This window comes from Raphanus sativus, chromosome 6, assembly GCF_000801105.2.
Source record: "Raphanus sativus cultivar WK10039 chromosome 6, ASM80110v3, whole genome shotgun sequence".
Classification (NCBI taxonomy): Eukaryota; Viridiplantae; Streptophyta; class Magnoliopsida; order Brassicales; family Brassicaceae; genus Raphanus; species Raphanus sativus.
Window position 1 is genome coordinate 38,502,978 of NC_079516.1, and position 27,439 is coordinate 38,530,416.

Below are 27,439 nucleotides of genomic sequence, written 5' to 3' on the forward strand. Positions count from 1 at the left end.
TAAAATAGAAAAAGGTTTTTTCAACCCATTACATTATCTACTTTTGTTGATTATTTTTTTAGTTTCCTCCAAATATTGTGAAAAAGTTGGCAAATCTCTACATTTGTGTTACTATTTCCTTGTATGAGAGAAAAAAATAGGAAGAAGAAGAAGGGGAGAGACAAGAATGTGGCTACCGAAAACAGATGCGACAACTAAAGGAACAAGAAGTGGTTCATTAGCTGTTGCAATAGACAATGACAAAACTAGCAAAATTGCTCTCAAGTGGACATTGGAGAATCTTGCTTCTCGAGGCCAAACTCTTGCTCTTATTCATGTCGCTCCCAAATCTCAATCTTCAGGTTAGTTTATTTACATCCGCATTATGGAATGGTTTTCCTTAATGAGTTTTTTTTTTACTTTGAGAGTTGCAGACATTGAAGACGGAACAGTGCATATGCAGCACATGGATAAGCAAACAAAAGATCTCTTTGTATCTTTCCACTGTTACTGCAGCCGTAAAGAAGTAATAATAATTTCAATCTAAAGCTTTGTAAAATCAACCAAACTTTGAAGCTTTTTAAAAGGTATTATATGTGCAGATCCATTGTCTGGATGTATTGCTTGAAGACGTAGACAAAGTCAAAGCCATTGTGGAATATGTTACAATTTCTGCGATCGAGAATTTAGTACTTGGAGCTCCATCAAGAAGTAGCTTTATGAGGTAATACAATAAAAAATCATTATGGTTTTGATTGATTGCGTGCACTACATAATTAACAAAAAATAGTAAATTTTTTTTTCTTCCAACAGAAGATTCAAAACGGATTTACCAACGAGTGTGTCAAAGGCAGCTCCAGATTTCTGCAATGTTTACGTCATTTCCAAAGGCAAAGTCTCTTCCTTACGAAGCTCCTCTCGTCCTGCTCCTTATCATCCATCAGCTCTCAGTGACTTTGACTTTGAGAACAAACCTAAAACAGGTGAGACTTCTAATCTTCAGAAGAAATATTGATTGCTTGCGTCTCAAGTAGCTAGACATACATTAATTGAACTTGTTCATCTTCAGAACACATGTTGCATGCTTGCTTGTATTTCAAGCAACGTTTAAATTCACGGTAATTAGGCGATTTATTGAGAATTAATGTCTAAACCAAGTTTTAGAAAAATCATTATAAGCAAATTTGTCTTGGTCGGCTAGACCAATTTTGAAAACATCGGTTTAAGTAACAACATACATTCTTTTTATTTGTTATCTTTCTTGTTTACAACAGCTAACACACCAGCATCTCCTAGGCCACGAAGATCAGTTGATAAAAGGTATGTCATGTTACATTACACATATAATTTTGTAAATTTTCGAATATCTAAGTTGTATGTATTGTGTGTAAACCAAGGTTTACGAAACCGCCACAAGGACATATGAAACTAGTAGGGGACTTCTCAGATTCAGAGTCCGAGTTCTCATTCATAAGTGCCTCCCAACAAGGATCAGAAAACTCCTTTATCAGCTCGGGAACGCCGAGAAGTGCAGATAGGAGCTCTTTTACCTACGATCTACCAGACTCAGCAAGAACCTCAAGAATGTCAACGAGCTCAGAGCAGAGCATTGGTTCACATAAACTAGGAGTCAAGTTTACAGATTTGAGTTTTCTCAATAACTCTTCAACTGTTTCTGACGAGAGTGGAAGAACTTCTTGCTCCTACTCATCTCAGAGCTTGGTATGAGTTAATAATCACATTCAGATTCGATACATCTTTTGTTTACATGGTAATCTTCCTTCTGTGTTCAGGATGATGTTGAAGCTCAAATGAGGAGGCTGCGTTTAGAGCTAAAACAAACCATGGATATGTATAACTCCGCTTGTAGAGAAGCTTTAACCGCAAGGCAAGAGGTATGCATTATATTATAGAGAGGCATTAATTCAAAATTTTATTCAAAAATAGCACACAAAAACGAAATTCACCAAAGTAGCCGTAATTAAAAGTTATAATATTTTTTATTTTCTATATGACTTTGAGTTAGTGGTTAGAATATTGGGTTTAATATTTAGGAACGGACAAGACTTGGGTTTATCCCATGGATGAACCTTTAAATTTACCACTTGATTTATGATCAATCAAAATGATATGTGGATAATTAAATAAAAAGTATTAAATATATTTAAAATAGCTAAAAAAAGAATGTCAATTCTAAACTCTAAATCTTAATTTCTAAACCCTAAACATTAATTTCAAAATTCAAATCCTATACCTTAAACTCAAATCTTAGATCCTAACCAAAATCCTAAACCCTAAAAAGTTACTGTTTCATATGTATGTTAAGGTTAAAGGTTAGAGGTTCAGATGTATGTTAAATTACTGTTTTTATTGATTAATAAATACTATTTTGAAGGTTGATTAAAAAATTATTTTGAAGATTTTCCTTCTTGAATGCTATTTTTTTGTAAACTAAAAATGTGCTATTTATGAAATTTCACCTATATTATGTACAGCTTTGTATGTTTCTCAAATAATTTGATTAATTAAAACCAAACTGAAGTTTGCTTAAACTTCTGTGTCAGGCGACAGAGCTGAAAAATCTGAGGTCAGAAGAAGAAAGAAGAATGGAAGAACTAAAGATGACAGAGGAGACAGCAAAGTCAATGGTGGAAAATGAGAGAGCAAAGGTTAAAACTGCTATGGAAGCTGCTGAAGCTGCGAACAGGCTTGCGGAAGCAGAAGCAAAGAGAAGACTAAACGCAGAGATGAAGGTGTTGAAAGAAAGTGATTCTTTCTCTGGACATAGCATAGTTCGATACAGGAAATACAGTGTTAAAGAAATCGAAGAAGGAACTGATAACTTTGCAGAATCAAGAAAAGTAGGAGAAGGAGGGTATGGGCCTGTGTTTAGAGGTCATCTTGATCACACAAGTGTTGCTGTTAAGGTTTTACGTCCTGACGCTGCTCAAGGGAGATCACAGTTTCAAAAAGAGGTAAATACAGCTTTCAGATCCGAAGTAACCAAAGCCAAAACCAGACCGAATCACTTAATCCAACACAGTTCCCATATTTCTATATCCCCGAAATAACGGTTCCGAGAACAGAACATATACTAATATATCAAAAAATATTAATTATATACATATAACATAATTAGATATATATCAATAATTTAAAATATCTGAAAGTATTTGAAAACACTAAATTATTAAAAAGAAATATCTGAGCTACCCGCAATTATCCGAAAATATTCTAATATTTTTATCTGAATATTCAAAATAATTTGAATTATCCAAGATTTTTATATGAATTATTCTAATTACTCGATATTTAATTCAAAATATTTAATATTTTATTCGAATTATCTGGATTAGGTGAACTGAACCACCGGAACCAAAACCAAAACCAAATGAAAACATAATTTTCCGGGTATTAAACATTTCTTAATTTTTATTATCCGAACCGATCCTAACATAAAATTATCGGAGAACAGATCCAAACTGAAAATTTAGATCTAGCAATCTACCCAAACTACATGATTGATGATACCAAAATATCTGACTAGAACATATATCTGAAATGTCTAGGCTGACAACTTTCATTTTCTTTATAGATAACTTGTGATACAAGGAAATTTTGTTTGAAATTGGTGTGTTTTGACACACAGGTTGAAGTACTAAGTTGCATAAGGCATCCAAACATGGTGCTTCTCTTAGGAGCTTGTCCAGAATATGGTATTCTCGTCTACGAATACATGGCAAGAGGAAGCTTAGATGACCGTTTATTCAGACGTGGAAACACCCCTCCCATTTCTTGGCAACTACGTTTCAGAATCGCTGCTGAGATCGCTACAGGACTCCTCTTCTTACACCAGACCAAACCAGAACCAATCGTCCACAGAGACTTGAAACCAGGGAACGTTCTTCTAGACCAAAACTACGTCAGCAAGATCAGCGACGTAGGGCTTGCGAGACTCGTCCCCGCTGTAGCAGAGAACGTGACACACTACCGTGTAACATCAGCTGCAGGAACGTTCTGTTACATCGACCCTGAGTATCAACAAACAGGAATGTTGGGCGTGAAATCTGATGTTTATTCACTAGGAATCATGCTTTTGCAGCTTCTGACTGCTAAACAGCCAATGGGTTTGGCTTATTATGTGGAACAAGCTATTGAAGAAGGGAAGTTCAAAGATATGCTTGATCCTGAAGTACCAGACTGGCCATTTGAGGCGGCTTTGTCTCTTGCTAAGTTATCGCTACAGTGTGCTGAGTTGAGAAGAAAAGATAGGCCTGATCTTGGTAAAGAAGTGATGCCTGAGCTTAATAGACTTAGAGAGATGGGTGAAGAGAGTCTTGAGAGTGTATTTTTTGCTGGACATGGACCCGTCTCACATGCTAGCCATGTGTCTTATACATCGGTAAGATTTTGTATTTAATTTGTAGACATTGCATCAGATTAGATTATATGTATTAGTTTGAATGTTTTGTTTGTGCGGGAGTTGCAGGAAGGTAGGAGTGCTCCTTCTATATCAAACCCCTAGTTTTGAGAACGGAGAAGGAATTTTTGATTAATGGAAAAAAAAAAGAACAGAGAAAGAATCTGGTAAGATGTGACATTCTCTTGTTTCATATGAGTTATGTCTGAAAACTTTTTTTTTGAGATAAACTCATGATTGAGATTCTGATTTGCAGGAGAAGAAAGCCAACAACGTATATAATACATTCAGGAAAAAAAAAAGCCGACTGTTTTCATTTTGTTTCTTATTAGTTTTTTTTTCCAGTGTTGTATTAGTGTAATTGAGTATCAGTTACTTCAGTTTTTATACAGTTACCAACTAATTTTCCTCTAAGATCCTTGTAAAGAACAAATGTAAAACTAATAGATGGCAAGTATACACAGAACAAGAAAGTTTCTTAACAGACAACTTTACATACAAAATTTTGAAACAGGAGTTACTAACTGTTGTAAAGCATAGGCTAATTCATTATAGGTGAGCCAAAAAACAAAAAAAGTCCCGAGTGCTACTTTTTGAGCTTCTACTCGAGAGAACCTATGATGACGATGCCATAGAATGTAATAAGTAGTCATCCAAAAACAGCAGTTAGCAATTGGTTTCATGATTGCGGGAAATAAAAATTGTAGAAGTCATTTGTTATCTTTGTTTACTGTTGTTCTTGGTGGATTCTGCAAATAAGAAGAGTGAACTGAAACGTTTAAGCATTTGAGGCAAAACATCACTTGGGATTGGTTAAGTAATGACATTTACCTTTGATAGCTTTGGACGGTCTTGTGTGACTGCTTGCAGTTGAACTTGGGGACAATGGTCGCTTTGGAGGTTTTTTAGGCTTATGTGAAGGAAGCAGAGACGAATTTAGAATAGCCTCAACAGCTTCACGCTGTTGTTGTTTCCGCTTGGATACTAAATCTTCACCACCTCCTTGATTACAAGAAGCACTACCTTTGTTTTTTTGACGGTCTCTCTCTTCAGATTCATCTGTGGATTTTTCCCTCTTGTTACTGTCAACCTTTGATGAAGCCTTCTTAGATTTCTTCGAACTAGTTACATCTGTATTTTCTGGATTGCTGCTTTTCTCAATACCTTTCATTTTTTCTTTCTTCTCTTGGTTCCGTTTCGGATTCACTTCGGATGTTACTCTCTCACTGCCTGCAGCTATTTCTTCCCTTTGAGAAGAAGCTTCTTCTTTGGCTTTTCGTCTGCTGTGCTTGCTCTCTGATCCTTTTGATGAGAGAGGCACAGCATCTCCATCAGGTTTCCTCATTTTTCTATCAGAGGATGTCTCTGCTCTATGTTCTTTACGGCGAGAATGCTGCTGCTGTTTCTCAGGCCCAGGTAGCTTCTTCGAAAGATTCTCGAACTGCTTTTGTTCCGTCGTTTTCTCGCCGAACATGTTGTTGTACGGTCTCTTAACTGGTACGATGGCTTCTCTTTCTTTCGCATCGTTCACAAGAGCGCCCCAGTTATGGTCTCTTTGCAAGGTTCTTGTGTTACCGAAAACCCAAAGCGAGAGTCTAGCTCTTGTGAGAGCAACATTCATACGTCTAACATCTGCAACGAAACCAATCCGACTTTGATTGTTCCCATCAGAAGCAGAATGAGTAGCTCTTACAGTGGATAATACCAATATGTCAACCTCTCTCCCTTGAAAGCCATCAACAGTATTCAGTTCCATATCTGCTGCCACTTGAGATCCAAATGCACTAGAGAAACGAGAACGCAAAACCGCAAGCTGACGTTTGTAGGGAGTAATGATGCCAATCCTTCCAGCGACAAATTCAGAGGGGTATCTGTAAGCAACGAGGGCCGGCCAGTGAAGGAAATAATATCATATATCTTTCTAAAACATGTGTGAGCAGATAGCTTAAGATGATTATAAACATACCTCTTTTTGAAAAATCTAAGTAGCTGAACAGCAGCTTCAGCTTCTTGTTCATTGCACACGGAGCTAGAATCCCCACTTCGATGCTCTTGGCCGTCAACAATATCATAGAAAACATATGGTCGAAGATAAGGGCTCTCGTGAAACGGAGCTGATTTGCTTGACATGTCGACACCATTCAGCAGCTTATTGTCGTAGAAATGCATAGACGGGAATCTACAAATATCTGGATGCATCCTATACTGTTTTTAGCAGAGAAAGTGTAAGCACAAGATCCAAATTCACTATTACATCATGTAAAACACAGCTCAGATTAATTAATGCGAAAGGAAAAGTTCCAAAACTGAAACTACGAGCCCAGAAAATCAGGTGATGTATACCTGTTGGGTAAGCATAAGGATAGGATAACCAGCCCTTTGTAAGCGTTCAAACATGCTGCATTCATACAAATATTTACTAGCAATGTTGGAGAGAACAGTTGCTGGAAGCTGCTTTGGATCTCCAACCTTTAATCATCGAAAACGTTATTATATAAAAACTGAAAACTTTATAGACTGTTTAGTAACACAAGTGAACGATTCTCACCATTATGCATTTAGTCCCTCTTGACTTTAAGAGCTGTAAAGGAATCAAGGTAGCTGGCTCCAGAGCCTGTAAAACAAAAGAACGAATTAGTAATGACTTGTGACACGAACCCCTATGCAAAACAATCAAGCATATAGTTTCTTCACCTGAGCTGCTTCGTCAATCACTACAGCATCAAACAGATTATCTTCAGATGGACTGCTAAATTTATGGGCTGATGAAGATTCAGCACACACATTGTACAAGTCTCCTCCACAACCACTTAAAGTTGTAACAACTATTTGAGCATCTTTAAGAATGGACTTCCTCAACTTATGTTTCAATGCTCTAATTTCATTGTTCGCTTTTCTCTCTTGCGCCTGAACAGCACCAAGATCTTTGTAAATTTTCCTCTTTTGCTCATATAGCCTCCGCAATCTTATTCCTAACTCGGCATCAGACATTGGCTTGCCATCATCATCTATATTGGGGTTTTTACTCCCTAGCTTTTCTTTGGCGTCCAAACTTTCCTGGTTTAAGTTTGCACGCTTAGCCTCAAAATGGGTGATCTGATCAACAACCTTCTCTAAATTACAGCGCAGTAAGGCAGAAGAATCTTCAGCCTTATTACTCTTAGCCTTGTTTATCCGCAATTTCTCATCAGCTAAACGCTGATCGACCAGGGTATCCAGAAAGAAGGGCAATGAATTTGGATGAACTGTTTTTGCATTTCCAACCCTCACAAGATACGGTTTAAACATCTTCCCATCCAAGCCATAAATGCCTAAACTAGATATTCGCGAAACTAATTCATCAACTGCAGCGTTTGACTGAGCGCAGATCAATACCCTTCCTTTACCAATCTTTTCTGCTATATTTTTCTTTGTTTCCCCATCATCATCGAGCTGTTTAGCCAGAGCTGCATCTTGCCATACCCTTGCCATAGCCACATTCGGATTCATTCTCTGCCTAAAGGTTGTAGAAGAACTATGATCTTGCTCAGAATTTCCAGTTTTACGTGAAACAGAAGCAAGCAAACCACTAATAATGGCAACAATAGTACGAGTCTTGCCAGTTCCTATCAAGCAAAGCAAAATTTCGTTACATTCATCAAAGATCAAAGACTGCCATAGTATCACAATAATTGGTTAATACTGACAAAGAAAGAAAACGACTAACCTGGAGGACCCTGAATAAGTGAAATGTCAAACTCTTTTGTCAAATTGGATGAGCGAATGGAAACGCCAATAGCCTGAAGTTGACTCTCATTGAAAGATGATTTAAGTATTTGTTGTAAAGAATGTGGTAATGAACGCAGATCTGATCTTTTAATTTCAGAGTCATAGTTCGAGTCACTCAAAGGGCTCAAGATCACAGGAAGAACGGGGATATCCTTTATGGATGACAGCGCTTGAAACTCTCGGATTTGGGATGTAATGTTTAAAATCCGACATGCATGCCATTGGCTACGTTCCAAAAGATTCCTTCTAGCTTGATTTAATCGTGAAGACGCATTCTGAAGATACAAGCGCACATTCAAAATACTCGATCGTTTTCTCTCATCCCATTCCCGCCCTTCCACCTAAGAAACAAACAAGGCCAGTAAAGATCAGAATTATATGTGAGAAATTAAGTGTAAAAGTATTAAGTTCAAGTATTAGAAAGACAACATACCTTTCCCATCATATTAACACCAACATTACTATTTTCTGGATGCTCTTTTGTGAACAAAATCAAATCATTCTCAGAGAAACTTTTCGAGTTGGGTCCATCATTTTCGTCTTTCATAAAACGAACAAAGTGGAAGTCGTCAACCCTTTCAATCGATAAAACAGACAGATCACCATAATAAATCTCCTCCAATGACGATATCTCTTGGAAAGAACTTTGCAACTGTGCTTTAAACTCTTCTAGAACCAAGGGCTGGAAAATCTGTATATATTGCTCAGGTGAAGTAAAACGCACTGGAACTTCCTTGAACTTTCCGACATTCTGATTCTCATCTTTATTTGTTGACGCCAGTCCCACTATTGCATAGTAGTCCATTTGCAAAATCTTTCTAAACCAATCTTCAAGCTTTGGTGGCCTGAATCTTTTAAATCCAGCTTCTTGCCTCTGCCAACGCTCAGATTTCTTATTTACAGGTGCACAAAGTTGAATAACTTGTCGTTTGGGAACAATAGGTCCTGGTTTTGCTAGGGGTAATGGCTGTGGTTTCAGAGGTTTAAGTGCCAAATCCAGTGGATCAACCTCCGGCTCATTAACTACTTTTCTCAAATCCATGCCTTTGGTGTTGGAAATCGCAGATTTCTGGGCCTCTTTCGAAGTTCCACGAGAGATGGATTCATCAGCAGCGTTCTTTAAGTTGGTTCTGTTTACAAGTGAAAGAGGACCTCCCAAAGTCTGTCTGTTTCCTGCTTCCTTACTAATGCTACCAACCTTGCTTGGTTCAGCGTTTGTGGTGGGAAGGTCCCTAACCATATTGCTGGATTTTACTGAAACATCTTTCTCTGAGACAACTGCCGCCGAACTCTTTGGAGTATCAATACTAGAAGTACCCTTCTTCAGAGATGGGACCCGTGAGATGCTTCTGATAGGTGGAAGAGTTTTATTGATATCAAGTTGATGAGACTTATTCAAACTAGGTAAATTCTTCAACGATTCCTTCTCAGTCACATCCTCTGTTAGATCCATCACATTATCTGGTGCTTTGCCAACAGCATCAACAGGTTTAAGAAACTCATTTGCCTTGGGGACAAGGCGGGAGATTTGGTCTGCTAATTGCTCGATGTCAAGATCATCTGAATTAAAAAGAGGAAACGCATGATGAATTCTATCACCCGAGAAATATAATTCAAATTGCCAATTAGTAACTATGGGCAAGCACGAATACAACTTACCAGCAGATAACACACGCCTGATAGCCTGGACTGCTGAGGAACAAGTTTCACTCTTTGATCCTTGTAAGATATCTAGCAAAGCCGCTAATGCTCGTTTCCAATACGTAATAACAACTTTAAGTTGTGACCTTCCCCAATCAATGAGATCAGGAAGCCATTTAAGATCAGATGCATCTTTCAAAGCTCCTCCAATAGCACAGGACTCTTCACGGCTTAGTCTAAGCTTTCCCAGAACGACAGGAGTTATCTCAAGCAAACGTACACATGTCATCTGCCAAATAAGATAAATTGGAACCTAAGCAAAAAGCCATACTCTACTAATTTGAAGCGCAGACAGCTCAAAGATAGACAACCCAAGAGGACAGTAGAATAATGCAAAAGTAATAGATGTATAACAAAGGTTCACTATCTAATACCTGGCAAAGACTTTGATGGATGAAAGCCTTTCCCTCAGCCAAGCACTTCCTTACTGCGCCCCAGGCAACTTCTGCCAGCGAGTAGAGAAACTTCAGCAACTCTGGGGTAGCACTGGAGGAATTTCTGCTCTCAATCACAGGAGGAGCACTGAAGTCCGGTTGCCTCAAAAATCCCCCTGCAGAACTCTTCACAGCCTCAGTAATAATGACCACATCCTCTTCCTTCAGCAGCTTGAATAATAAAAAGAAAAAATGATGCAGGATCTGAAATCTTTGTAGAACAGAGCTTAAATGGACCTGCCAAAATCAGTAAAAACTGATATAAGTAATAGTGCCAAAGGGTGGACGTGTTGTAGCCTAAGCAAAGACTAACATTAAGAACAACATCACGTACAGGGCAACAAAATGCAAATTATTACTTAACTTGCATTCATGAAACAAAAGTTAAAGGACTCATAGTATGTGTATTGTTCTATTTCTTGAATAGAATGTAGCTGCTGCCTACCTGCTGTAAAACATGCGTGGCTCCAGAAAAAACATGTACGAGGTGTGAACTTTGAGAGCAGAGAAACTTCAGCCCACAAGACAGACCTCTGGTATTTGAAACGTGTTCCAGCATAGACTTTCCAAACTGCCGTATATTCTGTCAACAAAAATAACACTAGCAACATTGCTCAACATTACACGCATTTGAACCAGAGAGTTTTAAACATAAAGCAATTTCAGGTTCGTAACGTACATCATCTGGGTCTGAAAGAGAGAGGATGAAAGTTTCGCTCATCCCTGGTACCCAGGTCCATTGTTTTCGATACTCTTCACCCATTTGAACCAGAAAACAAGTGGTCAATCTACAAAATAAACACCCAAAAGCCTCAACACTATAAATCGCAACAGAGACTTAGTGGCTTTCCTACCACAATAGTGAAATGAAAAAGTACCTCTTCAGAGTTCGTATTAACGTAGGACACATCTTTGATACCGCCACAGAATTTTTGGACTCCTTTCCTGGCCCCCCGTCATCAGAACCTGTTGCTACCTTCCATCCAAGCGTGCCTTTGATTTCAACAGCGGAAGATGAAAGCCAGGTTTCCATATCAACCGTCATGTCATCATTCTTTTCAGATTCCACCAAACAAAAACGTGACCGAGACCAAAATACTGCTTGGGACAGCGATACTGGAAGGTTTAATAGATTTGTATTTGTAAGAGTAGTAATCCAAAGCATCGGAATGCACATCCACTCTTTGCACTCCCCAAGAGTAACTTTGCTCTGCTGGGTAAAGTCACTCCACGGACGATCACTTACATCTTCCACAGCATGGGGAAAGGGAAAATTACTGTCATCGTCGTCATATTTCACCTCATTTCCCATATAGTTACCAGTATTATTACGTAGCAGCGAAGCTAGTAGGGCCGTAGCATCAGATACCAGGATAGTTTGAACAAGATCAATAGCAGGTTGACGCAATGAAATATGTAGTGCAGAATCGATAAACGATGACACAAGAGACGGTCCCCTGTCAAATCAATTTTCTATGAGAAAACGTAGTGTTTTCATCTAACATACAAACATAAAATAGGTCAAAAACGAACGGGAAATTATGAGGAGATAGAAACAATCACAACGACAATATATGTAGTGAAACGAGAATCTTCATACTTAATATCCTTCAAGCTCATGTGAAAAATACTTTAAAGATATTCAAAACCAAAGATGGAATTTAAAGCCGATTCTCACAAGTACCAGACACAACAAACAGCTGCAAAAGAAAAGATATGACCAGTTACACTAACCACATGTGTGCACACTCAAAGGGCGGGCAAGGAGGGTTCATCTTGTAACCTCTGAGTACAATAAGAAGAGCAATCTGAAAGAAAGGCAAAAAAGTAAAAGTTTGGTGAAGATAGATAAGGGAATAGTAGGGTTTCATTCCAAGAAAAAAATATACAACAAATCTGTGTTAGTAAGAACGACTAGAACTACCTTGTGTCCAATTCTTCTCGCTAAAAAACTGAAGTTACTGCTAACTGGGACCTGATGAAGGAGAAAGTAGAGAAAGTGTCTACGTTGCTTTTCATGCTCACCATCTCGCAAAGCCTCGAGGGACTGGAAAGAGGATATGCATAATTAAAATTCAAACAAAGAGAACAAAAAAAGTGAAATCATGTTAACTCTTTAGAGAAATCATATATTTAATAGAAACTAATTCAAGCTTGCCTGTAATAATGGCTGGAAAAGATCAAAAATGGCTTTGTGGATCTTCTCGGCTTTTGTATGAAAACACTGACCCAACAATGTGTTACGCATCACACTTGGGGACAAGGTAGCCCTAAGCCAAAGCTTACAACCTTTGAGAGTGTGAGAATGTATCATCTAAACATAATATAGAGCTTCAAGATAAACTGACTACTATGCAAAACAACATAGTTACCATACCAAGTGTCTTAAATAGCTCTTTCAGGCAATTCACAGCCAGCGAAAATTCAGGTGAATCGCCGCTTATATGATTCAACACTGTATCAACAAAAATGGGATAAGGCTCTAATATCCCCTCTTCAAAAGCAGGGCCTTCTAAGAACTCAAGCCTTTAAGAAACAGAAAACATTCAGGAATCAGCAATCAAGAAAAATTATTTAAAAACAATATAAGACAAAACTACAAAATGAGATTTAGTCATTAAGTCTTACAATGATGTCATCCCAAGCCATATGGATGAGCGGTCTAGATTAATCCTCGGTCTTGGATCCTGAGATGAAGAAGGGAGTCCCTCCATCTCCAGAATTCCAATGAATTTCTTGAGCAACGGCTGAAGGCGTTCTAACTGGGTTGCTGACCTGCCAATGAAGCAGATAATATCACATACAACATAGCAATAAATTTTCCTAAGCCGTAAATACAGTCATTAGAATGTACATAAACTTACGAACTTAATCTATGTATTAAAAAGGGAAGAAATACCTCAACTTCCCCATGGCCCTCGCCAAGCGATAGCCAATTACACGCACCCTTCTATTGAGAAAAAGAAGTGCATACACACCCTAAAAAGGATGACATGAGAGAATATACCAAGTCAGAGAGATTTATTTAAGTAGGAAACACAAGAAGCTCTCCACGGGATAACAATAACACTATACCGGAAATTCTTGATTCTCAGCAAATGCTAGCTCATGAATATTGTCGATTGACTCAATGAACTTCTCAAACTCAGTGCATAAGGACATGTCGTCAAAGAAGAAGGGAAACATCAAAACCTGAAAAACACCCCCGGATTCAAAGAAACCACATGAGTATGATAAACAATGCAAATGAAAGCTAGAGAATCTCACACAGTACCTCGTACATAACACTAACAACTTCAGCATGATGACGATCCTGATCATACGCTCCTTTTTCTATTATCAAATTAATCTCTTGCAAATGCTTAGTCACTCTCTGCTCATCGAGTTTACGCAGCACAGCAAGTAACGGACCGACAGAAGCGCACTCATACTCTTTCTCATACATCTCTTGAGTCTGATGGTGCTGAGAAATACACTGAGCACAAGTCCGCATCTCCCTAGAGATCCTCTTCCACAAAGCCTTGAGCGGCGAGTCCTCTCTTTCGTCTCTGAAGTAATTGTAGAACGTCTCGAGGAGAGGCCCCATCACGTCGCTACACCCGCACCAGATATGAGTGTCGTTCGGTAAGGAGATCAACATAGTGAATGCATCTGTAAACCTATAAAGGAACATCAGCTTAGTTTCGAATTAACACTCAATTTTAGCAAAGAAGTATAGAGAAGGAAGGTGAAACCATTGTTCTTTGCGCTTGTTAAGACGGTCTACTGTGGAGGGATCAGAATCGTCGTTCTCCTCTTCGTCTTCCTCGATTCTCCTCCACCGGCTCAAAAGCTCTCCACTTGAGGAGACTTTACTCGTCATTTTTTTTTCTCCTCGGTACGGAAGGCGAAGTCAAGAGTTTTCCGGCGACGGGAATTGAAGTTTTCCGATGTTAAAATCGAATTTTATAACCGATTTGAAAACCCTTATTATTATTTTCGCCTTTAAAAAACGAGCGTAGGAGAAGGATGAAACGTCGTCGTATTATTCGAATACTGAGCCGTTATTGAATGGGCTTTTTAAACAGGCCTTTATTATTTTGTTGCCTTTCAAAACCGAGCGTAAGAGAACGATGATAATAGATAATGGGCAGTTAATGAATGGGCTTCTTGACAAAATCAATTATCTTTTTAGAAACAGAAAAAAATAATCTCTTCTTTCTCGGTCGTCTTGTCTTCTGCAAGCTAAGCTCCTCTTTCGATTTCAGGTGATTGATTCGATTAGGGTTTTGAGTTTTGGAATCATGCTTCTGTTTTCGATTTTTGTGATTATGTTTCTGAATAACGGAGAGTATGCTTCGTAGCTATGGATTCTCTGCCGATTGTTAGGGTATACACAGTAGATCTACTTGGGTTCACTGGCGAAGCATGTGTGTTATTATGTAATGGCTCTTACGTATTTGGTTGATAAGCTTGAATCTTGTTGGAGGCCTTGGTCCTGGGATATCTGATTGATTCGTGGGGAAATCAAATTAAGAGCTAGCTGTTTGATATATGCTTATGTTGGAGGAGAAACCTCGTTGATAATCTTGATTATGTTTACTAACGATTAAACTTTACTTATCACTTCATTAGATATTGCAAGTTTCGGTTCAGTTCTAAGTTTATGTTCTGTGGTACTTGTGTGTTCTTACTAGCAGCAGAGAGATGTCTGCGTACGAAAATGTTATTGGTGGGAAGCTAAAGCTGAAAGGGAAGGCTTTAGATGTGAAAGCAGGTGGAGTCAAGAAGAAGAAGAAGAAGAAACAGAAGAAACACGAAGAGCAAGCTCTTAAAATTACTGAACATGAACACATAGAAGGTACACATGACCGCTTCTTCCTTCTTTTGTAACCATTTGAGTTATAAAACATATGGTGTTGATTGACTTATCGGCTTTGGTTATAGGAGAAAACGAAGAAGCATTGGGTAAATTGATTGAAGGAGGAGAAGAAGAAGATGAGGAGGGTAGGAGTGGAAAGGAGGATGGAAAAGTGCAACCTGATGATGATGATCTGTTAACGCCTGCAGAAAGACGGTACATAGAGCAGAAGCAGAAACTGGATGTGCAGAAACTAGCCAAGGAAGCTAACAAGTCTCACCGTAACAGGATTGAGGATTTCAATCAGTATCTGGCTAACATGAGTGAGCATTACGATATCCCTAAAGTGGGACCTGGTTAAATCAACTTCTTCCTTGTCTCTCTCTCTGCTTATTTCAGTTTGGCATTGTCGAACAGCTACTGTTGTTGGATCTCTCGTGTTATTCCCATAACTTTGCTATTATATGGCCTCTGCTCTTTTCTATGATGGACACATTTTCGTGGAATGTTCACTCTTCCTCCTTCCTCCTGTATCTCTCAGTTTCCAAACTTGTTCTATTTTCTCAATCACAAAACAATTTTTTTCAACAGCTGGAATATACACGAGAAACCTCACGAGAGGTTTATTTTTTTGTACACATCGCAGAGACTCTTCTGAGTTTTGTCTTTGAGAAATGGAAGGAAAATATCTGTGTTCTTTTTTGTATCTTAATTAATCTGAACCGTCTTTCTTATTAACCCACGTCAAAATCAAATGTGAACCAAAGTGAGACCAGCAAACCAAATCTCGTCGCTGTTTCATCTCTTTTGTATGAATTTAATAACGAACGATGTCGGAAACAAAAGGTTCGAAGACAATGGGAGAATTGGGGAAGGCGATAGGATTGCTGATAAGCGGGACGCTTGTGTACCACCACTGCGCTAATCGAAACGCGACTCTTCTCTCCCTCTTCTCCGATGTGCTCATCGTTCTCTTGTCCTCCCTCGCCATCCTCGGTCTTCTCTTTCGTCAACTCAATGTCTCGTAAGATCTTTGCAAATTTTTTTTTTGCTGTTTCGAGCAACGATTTGTTTGTTTGTCTGCGCGTCTCTGATTTTTCCGATCCGAGGCAAAAGTAACAACTTTTTTTTTGTCTGAAGGGTACCTGTGGATCCATTAGAGTGGCAAATATCACAAGATACAGCCAGCAAAATCGTTGCACGCTTAGCTAATACTGTTGGAGCAGCTGAATCCGTTTTGCGTGTTGCAGCTACGGGCCACGACAAGAGGCTATTTCTTAAGGCAAGTTTCAGTCTGGTCTCTCCTTGTTTATTAAGGTTTCTACGTTTTGACAAAATTTCTAAACTCCTTGGGATGTTTCTTACGTTCAGGTTGTGATCTCTCTTTACTTCTTGGCAGCTCTGGGACGAATCATATCGGGTATGACCATTGCTTATGCAGGTAAAGAAGAATATACTCCCTTCCCAAATGTTAAGACTATACATCATAGCGTCTGATAAAGACAAAGGAAAAGAAGCAATGCTCTTTTGACGACATTCATTTTGGATACTCTTTTTTCTTCTTCTTCTTTCCTGTATTGAATGTCCGTTTCAGACTAATATATTTGTTCTGTCTGAAACAGGACTATGTTTGTTCTGTCTCTACATGGCTCGTCTGAACTCTCAATCTACCGGAAACTCTGTACTGAGACGAACTAACCGAGAGACTTCAGAATGAGAAGAAGCAGTGCTTCAGAGTTTTGAAGATTTGACTCTCACAATCACAATCTGTCTAAAATTGTTTTCTTCTTAAATCTTCTTCCCAGCCTAATTAACATGTTCATATAGCTTTGGATAGTTACATTTATTATAACCTTTGTAGTTTCTAAATTTTTTTAAAAAAAATTTGGTAATGTGGCTTCTGACATTGCGTTGAGTCACTTCACTTGTGTAGTAGAAAGGATTTAGTTAAGGACCAGGTTAATATAGTTTTGAAGATGATGATTAGAGAAGGTTTTTATCCTACTAGTGAGAGAGGTTTGGACAAGTTCTTGGAGTGTTTTGTAGAATAGGCTGTGTCTTTGAAGGGTTTCAAGTGGTTGGGTTGATGATAAGTAGTGGATTCTCTGTGTCTGTTAACGTCTGGAGCATGTTGGTTAGTGGGTTTCTTTCGGTCAGGAGAGCCGAAAAAGGCGGTTGATCTGTTCAACAAGATGGTTTGCTCTCCGAAGCTAGTGACCTATACTAGTTTGATCAAAGGGTGTGTAGGTTACGAAATGGTTGATGAAGTGTGCAGTGTGCTGAGTGTATTGCAGTCCAAAGGTTTGGCTCCAGATATCGTTCTTGTGAATGTGATGAGACGTACATTCACTAAACTCTGAAGATTCCAAGAAGCTCGTCAGGTTTTATTAGTAGTTTGAAGAATGCGGATCAGTATATACGTTTGCTTCAATACTCTCTAGTCTATGTTTGTCTAGGGACTTGGATCTCCGTATCACCATTGGTACTAGTTTAGAGATGGATCTTGTGATGGGAAACTCGCTCATAAACTATCTCTGCAAGGTTGGTAACACAGCAGCCGCGTTGAGAGTGTTCCGCAACATGTCTAGTAAAGACTTAGCTTTGGATTGTCATACATACACTGGCTTTCTTACAGCCCTTTGTCAAGGAAAGGCACCTCGTGATGCGCAGTTTCATACTATGATAATCAACATTCTTTTAGAGCTTTGTGAGTATAGTGCAGCGATACGTTTGTTTAAACCGATGCGTCGTGGAGAAACATCCGTTAGATGGTGTCATGCCTAATGAAAGGACTTATAGGATTATTATCTCTGGTTTGTGCAAGGGGAAGGATAAGGATAGGTTGAAGAAGATTGTGTGGGAAGGCATTGAGGAGGAAGTTGAGTTGGATCTAACACTAAGTTTCAAGTGGTTTGTCTTTTGTCTCGATATGGTAAAGACTGTTCTGAGATTAGATCGGTCTTTGGGAAATGGTGTGGAAACTTTGATGGTTCTGATTCTGCCATGAGTTGTATGTTTCTTCTGGCTGAGTAACCTGAGTTTTGAGGGAACTGTATAATTTAATGTATGTGTGACTAGATTTCCATTTCTCCTCATACAATTTTTTTTGAAACAGAACATCCAATATAAAATTCATGTCTGGTTCAGATTTTACATTTGACGTCTCACTTACTACTTTAGTTCCAAGTCTTCAATTTACAAATAAAATTCAAATAGTTATGCAATATTTATTGAGCTTTGAATTGCAATATACACTTGAGCAATTTTAAAAAGCAAAAATACAAACCTACGTGTATACGGAAATTAACCTCGTTTTACAAAACAAGTTTCTATTGTCCATTTTGAATGTTTTGTGTGAGAATGTTGGCAAAAGAGGGTACATGTCTTTCAACTAATCAAATCAAGAAAGCTACAAAGTGTTTGGTTTTTCGCTTAAGAAGAAAGTTTACCAAACCAGAGAGTATTCAAACAAAGTAAGACGATCACAATAAATAAAATCTAAAAGGATCACCATCACCAAAACCCTCCTAACCTGAGAGTGATAACTACTACATAACGACCCAAGGAAAACAGCCTCCTCCGTCCTATTTTAAAGTGAAAGTTCAATTTTCCCCCTCTATGTATTCAAATTTAACATGAACTGGTTACATGACTGAAGAAGTGAAAGAACAATGAAACTGAAATATATACAACAGTTTTTTTTTTGGAAAGGTAAAGATTACATTAAAACATATGGGAAATGGCTACAAACAAGCTTACACCTACTCTTATTCGATTTTTTGTTTACATTCCAGAATTAGTAAAGCAACCTAGTCGTGTCTATATGGCGAGTCTTTGCACTTGGCTTGGTTCAGTCGTCATCAGAATCATCCCGGCTCCTGTTCATGAGAATCTACAGATCCTGAATAGCTTCATTATTTCTTCTATCTGGGGAAAGTCATCAGACGTCTGACTCTTTATACATAAATCATTCAACAAAAAAATAAATAAATCATTCAACAAAGTTCACAGCTTTAGTTTAACTAACAACTCACCCAAACGCCGGTTGGTTGATTCTTCGAGTAGTATGCACCTTTACCCTTCCTCATCCTCGGAGTGAGACTCAGCATTCGAAGTCGTCTCGGTCTTAGTCTCAATCAATAGAGGCTGTACACCTAAAACACACGAACCAAAAAAAAACTAAATTTTAATGAGACTACACAATTTTCAGACCACACAACAACAAATGAACCTCTTACACCGCAAAGCTAAGTTTATTTCTACCTATAAGATTCAATAAATGTTTTTTTTAATTCAATAAATGTTAATATCATAACATTAACATGTAACACTAACACGATCAAAAACCAAAGTAGGAACCACCTTTAAGGAAATAATCAGAGGAAGGCCATCCGCGAGACGAATTAGTGGAGAGAGATTCCTCGTCCGTCAACGGATTAGCCAGCTTGGCGACGAGCTGAGCGATCCCATGAGTCTGAGATCCAGATCCAGGAGGCGGGACCCAATACGACGCACCGGGAACAAACGGGAGCCAATCAGGTGCCGATCGGCGGACAACTATCCGGTGAACGGCGTCCTCCAGCTTCTGAATTAACGGATCCGACGGGGATTGAGACGCGGCGATGTCGAATTCGTAGATATCGCCACGACGGTCGGAGGATTGAGACCGGAAGGACAGGAGGTGTGATGAAGGGAGGAGAGAGGCTGCAGCTGCGGTGAGTCGGTTTTTAGAGAGAGAAAGTGATAGGGAGAAGGATCGAGCCATCTAGAGAGAGAAATTGAGACAACGGTTTCGGACTTTCTGTGACAGAGTTTTGGTTTGGTTTTTGGACACGAGTTTTGGTTTGGTTTTTGGATAAAAGGTTAAGAAGACAGTTTTCCCCTTTTTTATCGTAAACTTTTTTTTTGTTTTCACGAATTATAAAATGGATAATTATATGGGCTTATTGCAAAAGTGACTCAAAACTTGAATTCAAACAGAAAACTAACCTTTTCTTTTGACTCATTTTTTTTTTGAGTTTTTAACCCCACATCTGCATTTTATCTACGAAAATGCCATTAACCCTTTTTTTTTTTTTTTTTCGAAAATGGCTTCTTTACTGTCTCAACCTCATTTTCTTCAAGTATTTACAATATTGCCACTGCCATGAATAGTGGGAACAACCTTGTACGAACTGTTTGGAGCTTTTAATGCCCTTTAATGCACGTAAATCTCTTTACACTCTCTCTGTTTCAATTGTTATGAACTAAAAACAACATTTCTTTCACTTTCTCTCCATATTCATCCAAAAAACTGAAGCTTTTGATTCAAAATTGTTTGGAGCCATATTTCTTTCGTTTTGACTTACGGTTGCTTTCGTTTGAGGTTCTGGGTGGTTGGAGAAGACCCTGTGTGCAAACAAAGTCATCTCACCTAGTTGAAGGTACGAATTTGAATTTTTTTCAAAATCTGTTCGCGTAGAAGACTTACAAGTAAGTCATCTGTATGTAGAAGACTTACTGATGAGTCTTCTGGTCAAACGGACGACTTAAACTAAGTCGTCCAGCTTTGTTTGGTGAAAAAAAACAGTCCAGACGACTTATATATAAGTCGTCTACGAGAAACAGGCTAGTTTTGCATTTGACCGAATCGTGTCAGATCTTTGACTATTTCTGGACGACTTATAATTCAGTCGTCTCTCGGAAAGTTAAAATTTCAATATTTTATTAAACTAGACGACTTACGTGTAAGTCGTCTTAGGTTAGTTTTGTAGTTGAAAAATAAAACTTCATAATTTAATTTTTACCAGACGACATAATATAAAGTCGTCCCGTCAGAAGACTTAATTTAAAGTCGTCCGGGGAAAGCAAAGTCGTCCAGAATTTTTCCCAATTAAGTCGTCCAAACCTTGCTTATCCCGGACGACCTTAAATTAAGTCGTCTAGCTGGACGACTTTTAGTTAAGTCGTCTGGAGAAAGTTAAATTTCAAGTTTTATTTTTCAATTACAAAACTAACCTGGGACGACTTACGTGTAAGTCGTCTAGTTTGAATAAAATATTGAAATTTTTACTTTCCAGAGACGACTGATTTATAAGTCGTCCAGAAATAGTCAAAGATCTGACACGATTCGGTCAAATGCAAAACTAGCCCGTTTTTCGTAGACGACTTATATATAAGTCGTCTGAATTTTTTTTTTTAACAAACAAAGCCGGACGACTTAGAATTAAGTCGTCCCTTTTAATTTTCAATTGCAAAAGTGACCTCTTTAGACGACTTACCTTTAAGTCTTCTGGACGACTTAAATCTAAGTCGTCTGCGATAATGTTTGTTGAACTTCTTCATTTTCTCTATGTTTACTAATGTGTTTTATTTTGAATATTTGCAGATGATTTTTAAGTTACATGCAGTGTATGGAGAATGGTTGTTGAGAGATTTCCGTTGGGATTTTGTGGTTGATGATCTCAAAGGAGCAAGATTGTTTTTATTGAATGAAGATTCAACACATGCTGAACTTGTTGCAATGGCTCAAGAAGATTATAACCTGGACATGAGATCAGTGACTGTGGAGATTAGCTACTCATTACCAGCAGAAATGATGATGACTCCAAGCAGTCCTCCCATTCATGTTACAAGTGATAGACAAGTTCGAAACTTGCTCGAGATACTCAAAACGCATAGAGTATGTCTTTGTGTATCAAGCCGCAGCAAGGTGGAAACGGTTTCAGAGAAAAGAGAAGAAGCTGGTGATAATGATGAAGCTGGTGAATGGGAAGAAGATGTTGGTGATAATGATGAAGCTGGTGAATGGGAAGAAGATGTTGGTGATAATGATGAGGCTGATGAATGTTTTGAAGATGTTGGTGATAATGAGTCTGTTGAAGATGAAAATCAAGATGGGGAGGAGGAAAATGGGGAGGAGGAAAATGGGGAGGAGGATGCTGATAACACTATTGTTGGTGAAACGGATCAGAATGGTGGGGATTACAGTCTTTATGGAAAGGTTCTAGATGAGGACGAGGAAGATGATGATAATATTTGTTTTGAAGAAATTGAAAAGACATATGCTAAGACAAATGCTATTGAAGGAGGAAAATCGGATTGTACCAGCATCTATGTCAACCAGAGTTTTGTTAGCAAGGATGCACTGCTTTCAGAGCTGCGGTTGACAGCAGTGAGGGGTAGGTTTTCTTTCAGAATATACAAATCAACAAAAACTCTCCTTGTGGCAATATGTCGGGTTAGCGGTTGTGGATGGAAGATCAGAGCGAGTGTGAAACATGGGTCAAACACGTTTTGGGTAACAAAGTATGTGGAAAAACATTTATGCTCAATTGGAGACCGAATCGCTCAGCGGAGACACTGTACTCCAAAGTATGTTGGTAGTCTTTTCATTGATCGTGTTGGGATCATTGATGGGATAACTCCACAGCATATCACTGATGCAATGAAGAACATGTTTGGCATGACGCTTGATTACACCACTTCATACAGAGCACTGTTATATGCACAGAAATTGGTGAGAGGATCAGCAGAAGAAGGGTATTCGCGTCTGCCTTCATATCTCGAGCAAATCTCCATTGCAAATCCTGATTCTATCACGGCTATAGAACTTGATTCTGAGAAAAGATTTAAGTATCTATTTCTCTCTTTTGGAGCTTCTATCAAAGGTTTTAAGTATCAGAGAAGGGTCATTGTGGTGGATGGAACTCACCTAAGTGGAAAGTATGGAGGTGTTATGTTAGTTGCAGCCGCACAAGATGGCAATTTTCAGATATTCCCATTGGCTTTTGGGATCGTGGATGCTGAAGATGAACCTTCTTGGGAATGGTTTTTCACAAAATTGGCTAGTTGTATATCTCATGACAAGCCTCTGGTGATAGTCTCTGACCGGCACGCGGCCATTAAAAGTGCGTGTGAGAAGGTGTTTCCTTGGGCAACCCGAGGAATATGTTATTATCACCTTCAAGATAACATTGTCAAAAAGTTTAAAGGGAAACATCTCATGTACTTGGTGAAAGGGGCTGCTTATGCGCACACGGTTCACGATTTTAACCGGTACATGGCTGAGATACGGAGTGCAAACCCGGAACTTGCAACGTATTTGGAGAAGGCCGACGCCAAGCTATGGTCAAGGGTTTATTGTAAGGGGAACAGGTTCAACATAAAAACAAGCAACATCGCTGAATCTATTAATTCCGCACTGAAGCGAGCAAGAGGATTTCCGATTCCGTTCCTGCTGGAGTTCATAAGGCAGAAGTTAGGAAAATGGTATTGGAAAAGGAGACAAGATGCTTTGAGTCTCCCAACTGTACATAGCCGGGGTGTTGAATACTTGCTTGCTGTTCGATCAGAGATAGCGGATACGATGACGGTCGAACCAATTGATGGATGGCGTTTCTTTGTCAAAGGTGGCAAAATGGACTGTGCGGTTGATTTGGAACATGTAAAGTGTGGTTGTGGTGTCTATGGAGTGGAGAAAATACCTTGCTCTCATGCTATAGCAGCTGGAACACATGCTGGTGTGCATATCGACACACTTGTATGTCCACTTTACTCAAAGAATCATCTGTATGCAGGATACTCAGAGAATATATATCCTATCGTGTCACAACATATTGAGGAACGAGAATGCTTTCCTCCAAACGTAAAGCGTGGTCCGGGGAGACAGAAGAAATCAAGATGGCAATCTTGGTTGGAGCTATCTAGGATGAGGGGACACAAACCCAGGAAGAAACACAGGGCACGGAGATGCTCAAACTGCAAGGAAACTGGCCATACGAAACCACAATGTACACAACCAGTTGACTAGTTGTCCAGACGACCTAAATATAAGTCGTCCAGTCTTGATTACCCGTCCAGACGACTAATTTCTAAGTCGTCCAGTGTTTCGTCTACCTTCTACGAAGTCGTCCAGTGTATTAGACTACCTTCTACTATCCCTTCAAGTGTATTTTTTTAGACGACCTTTTTACGAAGTCGTCCAGTGTATTTAAGTCGTCCAGTGTATTTAAGTCGTCCAGTGTTTAGACTACCTTCTACTATCCCTTCAAGTGTATTTTTTTTAGACGACCTTTTACGAAGTCGTCCAGTGTATTTTATTTTTAGACTACCTTATTTTTTTTAGACGACCTTATTTGTAAGTCGTCCAGTGTATTTTATTTTTAGACTACCTTATTTTTTTTAGACGACCTTATTTGTAAGTCGTCCAGCTGGAAAACCTTCCAGACGACTTATTTGTAAGTCGTCCAGCTGGAAAACCTTCCAGACGACTTATTTGTAAGTCGTCCAGCTGGAAAACTTCCAGACGACTTATTTGTAAGTCGTCCAGCTGGAAAACCTTCCAGACGACTTATTTGTAAGTCGTCCAGCTGGAAAACCTTCCAGACGACTTATTTGTAAGTTAGAAAATCTATACAAGTTAGAAAATCAAATAAATCATACATGCCACAAACATACAAATAGATTTGTGTAAACAAATAGTTCAAATATACAAATAGATTTGTGTATACAAATAGTTCAAATATACAAATTGATTTGTGTATCTATACAAGTTAAAAAATCTATACAAGTTAAAAAATCTATACAAGTTAAAAAATCTATACAAATTGATTTGTGTATCTAATCATACATGCCTACAAACATACCACCATCCTCATTATCTTTCAGATGCTGATCAACAAGCTCCGTCCATATAGCCAAAGCCATAGTATCCCTCATAGTCTTCGCATTGGACCTAGCAAAGTCTTTAGGGCTAAAGGGGACCCAAGAGCATGACATTCAATGTACTTTGCAGCGTACACGCCACAATCACCATTGTTGGCCGTGGGTACATCTTTGAGGAGTCTCTCATAAGTGTATCGCTCCAACCCATGCATCTGGTCTCCGCACTCCACAATCAGATAAGGGACCATCTCGAGAAAAGGCTCCATTATCTCATCCCATCTTTCTGGTATGGTAGTTGAAGGTATGCTGTCCCAGACGACTATGTGCCTCTTAGGGATCGATATCCAAATAGCCACCCAATGTTTGTTGTCCAAGTTCAGTGGCGCATAGATATCATCAATGTCCTCCCCCCACTTCTTGTTTGATTGGCAAAATGAAGGCATTGATCCGTCATACAAACTCGCCGCCCCACTAGGTAGCATTTTTCCTAAACCATTGTGATCAGACGACGATGTTTTGAAGACCAGATACTGTTCTCTCCAAGACTGGGTAAAGTTGTGATCCAGGAAGCACATTCGCTCGCTCCGGAAACATTGTGGGTTCTCCTTATACCTCTGCCTCAGCACATTCATCCAAGCATCTATATGCTGCATATAAAATAATACAAGTTAGAACCTTCCAGACGACTTACAAATAAGTCGTCTGGAAGGTTTTCCAGCTGGACGACTTACAAATAAGTCGTCTGGAAGGTTTTCCAGCTCGAAAACCTTCCAGACGACTTATTTGTAAGTCGTCCAGCTGGAAAACCTTCCAGACGACTTATATATTTACAAATCTATACAAAGACAAGTTACCAGACGACTTATTTGTAAGTCTTCTGGAAGGTTTTCCAGCTGGACGACTTACAAATAAGTCGTCCAGCTGGAAAACCTTCCAGACGACTTATATATTTACAAATCTATACAAAGACAAGTTACCAGACGACTTAAAGATAAGCAGAAGACTTACTACGTCTTCCAGCCATGCTTTGGATGTCCGGAGTTTTTGATACCACCAAGTTGGTGATGTACGTGGTTTGTCCTCTTCCTTAGTGAAATAATCACTGCAAACAAAAAAGCAATCAGTTTTGGTAGACTAAATCAAGCTATTATGGGTAAAGCAATCACTTACGGATCAGTTTTCAACCAATCAGCGAGCTCCTTCATCTTAGGTCTGTTTAGTGTGGGAAATGGATTATACTTTCCCACTCTAAGGAGTTTCCTTCTCTCTGCCGTATAAGGAGATATCTGCGTGGGAGCAGGTTTCTTCGTTCGTTCACTCCTTGCACGCACAGAAGCAGTGGGAGCTGTTTGGTCCAATACAACCAGGCTCGGTTCTGAAGCTGAAGCTGGATCGGTGGAAGCGAAGCTCGGTTGTTGATCGTTGGAAGCGAAGCTCGGTTGGTCAGTGGAAGTGAGAGGAACAATCTCTTTGGAGGTGACACCATCTGCTTTATCCTCCGGCAAGATCTTATATACCGAGATCGCCTCATCTGCTGTATCCTCCGGCAACAATCTCTGCAATAAAAGAGAACAAGTTAACCCTGGACGACTTAAATAAAAGTTGGGAGAGGATTTGGTTCCAGCTGGAGTTCAGACGACTTATTTGTAAGTCTTCTGGAAGGTTTTCCAGCTGGACGACTTACAAATAAGTCGTCTGGAAGGTTTTCCAGCTGGAAAACCTTCCAGACGACTTATTTGTAAGTCGTCCAGCTGGAAAACCTTCCAGACGACTTATATATTTACAAATCTATACAAAGACCAGACGACTTAAAGATTTGATATTAACCTCTTTGGGCAGAGGAGAAGGCTGTTTCTTTTGTGGAGAAGGCTTTTTCGTTTGAGGAGCAGGCTGTTTCGTCTGAGGAGCAGGCTGTTTAGTTTGAGGAGCAGGCTGTTTCGTTTGAGGAGCAGGCTGTTTAGTTTGAGGAGCAGGCTGTTTAGTTTGAGGAGCAGGCTGTTTCGCCTTTTGAGGAGTAGGCTTTGCCTTTTGAGGAGCAGGCTGTCTGGTGGGAGGAGTAGGATGATTGGTTTGAAGTGGAGGCTGATCCTTTTGAGGAGTAGTCTGTTTGTTACTAGCCCCGGTTTCTGGGGCTTGTGGGGTAGGGTGTTTTTTACTAACCCCGGTTTCTGGGGCTTGAGGGGTAGCCTGATTGGTGACACCAACCTTCTTCTCCACAGCTTCCAATCTATCGGAGATCTTCCTAATCTCCCTGATGCACTTCTTAAACCCCTCTTTCATCATGTCACCTAAGTCCTTGAACATGTTTTCTAACTCCTCTCTGGTCACCCAACTAGCCTCTTCTCTAGCCTCTTCTGTAGCCTCTTCTGTAGCCTCTGTAGGAGCCTCTTCTCTAGCCTCTTTAGGAGCCTCTTTAGGAGCCTCTTTACGAGCTTTCTTCCGAGGTCTCTGATTGTCTTCCTCCACCTCCTCCACAACCATCTCTTTGGCTCTTTTCGATGGAGTCACAAACTTGGGTTTTGTACCAGTGACTTCCCAGCAATCCATGGTCCACTTCCACGGTCTCCGATCATACATCACTTTAATGATGTTCTCCGCGGGCACGTCATCAACCTCAGAGTCTCATTTTGGCCACATTTCACTAATGTCCTT

The 27,439-nt window shown here is 39.3% G+C and overlaps 5 protein-coding genes and 1 pseudogene across 10 annotated transcripts; 4 read left to right on the forward strand and 2 right to left on the reverse strand.

Moving 5' to 3' along the window:
- Window positions 1–5: 5 nt before the first annotated feature.
- LOC108830687 (U-box domain-containing protein 52-like) lies at window positions 6–4,669 on the forward strand. The gene is made up of 10 exons (XM_056986923.1): window positions 6–341; window positions 414–505; window positions 582–703; window positions 793–962; window positions 1,254–1,299; window positions 1,377–1,701; window positions 1,773–1,874; window positions 2,544–2,954; window positions 3,629–4,381; window positions 4,469–4,669. Exons 1-10 carry the CDS (start codon window positions 167–169, stop codon window positions 4,502–4,504), a joined length of 2,232 nt encoding a protein of 743 aa, XP_056842903.1. The 5' UTR covers window positions 6–166; the 3' UTR covers window positions 4,505–4,669.
- A 187-nt stretch (window positions 4,670–4,856) lies between these two features.
- Window positions 4,857–14,265, reverse strand: LOC108830665 (helicase SEN1). 3 transcript variants are annotated; one of them, XM_018604258.2, is made up of 22 exons: window positions 14,037–14,264; window positions 13,577–13,961; window positions 13,378–13,494; window positions 13,202–13,281; window positions 12,931–13,077; window positions 12,680–12,828; window positions 12,461–12,591; window positions 12,227–12,349; window positions 12,037–12,110; window positions 11,181–11,759; window positions 10,982–11,090; window positions 10,748–10,885; window positions 10,243–10,539; window positions 9,827–10,097; window positions 8,601–9,727; window positions 8,106–8,508; window positions 7,094–8,004; window positions 6,948–7,013; window positions 6,743–6,868; window positions 6,366–6,604; window positions 5,231–6,270; window positions 4,857–5,148 (listed from the first exon to the last, which is right to left on the reverse strand). In XM_018604258.2, the coding sequence occupies exons 1-22, from the start codon at window positions 14,162–14,164 to the stop codon at window positions 5,117–5,119; spliced, it is 6,672 nt and encodes a 2,223-aa protein (XP_018459760.2). In that variant the 5' UTR covers window positions 14,165–14,264; the 3' UTR covers window positions 4,857–5,116. The 3 variants fall into 3 exon arrangements, with proteins under 3 accessions (XP_018459760.2, XP_056842901.1, XP_056842902.1); XM_056986922.1 differs by lacking the exons at window positions 4,857–5,148; window positions 5,231–6,270 and having other exon boundaries at window positions 6,435–6,599; window positions 14,037–14,265; XM_056986921.1 differs by lacking the exons at window positions 12,931–13,077; window positions 13,202–13,281; window positions 13,378–13,494; window positions 13,577–13,961; window positions 14,037–14,264 and having other exon boundaries at window positions 12,461–12,572; window positions 12,680–12,812.
- Window positions 14,266–14,425: 160 nt separating this feature from the next.
- LOC108830693 (uncharacterized) lies at window positions 14,426–15,730 on the forward strand. Of its 2 annotated transcripts, none has more exons than XM_018604290.2 (3): window positions 14,426–14,549; window positions 14,982–15,142; window positions 15,229–15,730. In XM_018604290.2, the coding sequence occupies exons 1-3, from the start codon at window positions 14,443–14,445 to the stop codon at window positions 15,501–15,503; spliced, it is 543 nt and encodes a 180-aa protein (XP_018459792.2). In that variant the 5' UTR covers window positions 14,426–14,442; the 3' UTR covers window positions 15,504–15,730. The 2 variants fall into 2 exon arrangements, with proteins under 2 accessions (XP_018459792.2, XP_018459793.1); XM_018604291.2 differs by having other exon boundaries at window positions 14,456–14,549; window positions 14,979–15,142.
- A 90-nt stretch (window positions 15,731–15,820) lies between these two features.
- On the forward strand, window positions 15,821–17,040 carry LOC108830692 (reticulon-like protein B23). Its single transcript, XM_018604289.2, has 4 exons — window positions 15,821–16,166; window positions 16,283–16,424; window positions 16,514–16,583; window positions 16,765–17,040. The coding sequence occupies exons 1-4, from the start codon at window positions 15,973–15,975 to the stop codon at window positions 16,857–16,859; spliced, it is 501 nt and encodes a 166-aa protein (XP_018459791.1). The 5' UTR covers window positions 15,821–15,972; the 3' UTR covers window positions 16,860–17,040.
- LOC108830670 (putative pentatricopeptide repeat-containing protein At1g16830) lies at window positions 17,034–18,295 on the forward strand (annotated as a pseudogene).
- Window positions 18,296–18,800: 505 nt separating this feature from the next.
- LOC108830667 (uncharacterized) lies at window positions 18,801–19,994 on the reverse strand. Of its 3 annotated transcripts, none has more exons than XM_018604261.2 (3): window positions 19,505–19,994; window positions 19,177–19,296; window positions 18,801–19,090 (listed from the first exon to the last, which is right to left on the reverse strand). In XM_018604261.2, exons 1-2 carry the CDS (start codon window positions 19,905–19,907, stop codon window positions 19,217–19,219), a joined length of 483 nt encoding a protein of 160 aa, XP_018459763.1. In that variant the 5' UTR covers window positions 19,908–19,994; the 3' UTR covers window positions 18,801–19,090; window positions 19,177–19,216. The 3 variants fall into 3 exon arrangements, with proteins under 3 accessions (XP_018459763.1, XP_018459761.1, XP_018459762.1); XM_018604259.2 differs by having other exon boundaries at window positions 18,801–19,069; window positions 19,505–19,993; XM_018604260.2 differs by having other exon boundaries at window positions 18,801–19,096; window positions 19,505–19,993.
- Between the last annotated feature and the right edge of the window lie 7,445 nt (window positions 19,995–27,439).

Bases quoted from the DNA above. Each gene is read 5' to 3' on its own strand.
- LOC108830687 (XM_056986923.1), top strand. From the start codon at position 167: ATGTGGCTACCGAAAACAGATGCGACAACTAAAGGAACAAGAAGTGGT. The intron at 506-581 runs GTAATAATAATT...TTATATGTGCAG, and splicing joins GTTACTGCAGCCGTAAAGAA to ATCCATTGTCTGGATGTATT. The intron at 704-792 runs GTAATACAATAA...TTCTTCCAACAG, and splicing joins TCAAGAAGTAGCTTTATGAG to AAGATTCAAAACGGATTTAC.
- LOC108830665 (XM_018604258.2), bottom strand. From the start codon at position 14,164: ATGACGAGTAAAGTCTCCTCAAGTGGAGAGCTTTTGAGCCGGTGGAGG. The intron at 11,760-12,036 runs GTTAGTGTAACT...TTGATTTGACAG, and splicing joins TTTGAGTGTGCACACATGTG to GGGACCGTCTCTTGTGTCAT. The intron at 10,540-10,747 runs GTAGGCAGCAGC...TGATTTTGGCAG, and splicing joins CCACGCATGTTTTACAGCAG to GTCCATTTAAGCTCTGTTCT.
- LOC108830693 (XM_018604290.2), top strand. From the start codon at position 14,443: ATGGGCTTCTTGACAAAATCAATTATCTTTTTAGAAACAGAAAAAAAT. The intron at 14,550-14,981 runs GTGATTGATTCG...TCTTACTAGCAG, and splicing joins AGCTCCTCTTTCGATTTCAG to CAGAGAGATGTCTGCGTACG. The intron at 15,143-15,228 runs GTACACATGACC...CTTTGGTTATAG, and splicing joins TGAACATGAACACATAGAAG to GAGAAAACGAAGAAGCATTG.
- LOC108830692 (XM_018604289.2), top strand. From the start codon at position 15,973: ATGTCGGAAACAAAAGGTTCGAAGACAATGGGAGAATTGGGGAAGGCG. The intron at 16,167-16,282 runs GTAAGATCTTTG...TTTTGTCTGAAG, and splicing joins TTTCGTCAACTCAATGTCTC to GGTACCTGTGGATCCATTAG. The intron at 16,584-16,764 runs GTAAAGAAGAAT...TGTCTGAAACAG, and splicing joins TATGACCATTGCTTATGCAG to GACTATGTTTGTTCTGTCTC.
- LOC108830667 (XM_018604261.2), bottom strand. From the start codon at position 19,907: ATGGCTCGATCCTTCTCCCTATCACTTTCTCTCTCTAAAAACCGACTC. The intron at 19,297-19,504 runs GTGGTTCCTACT...CGTGTGTTTTAG, and splicing joins CTCTGATTATTTCCTTAAAG to GTGTACAGCCTCTATTGATT.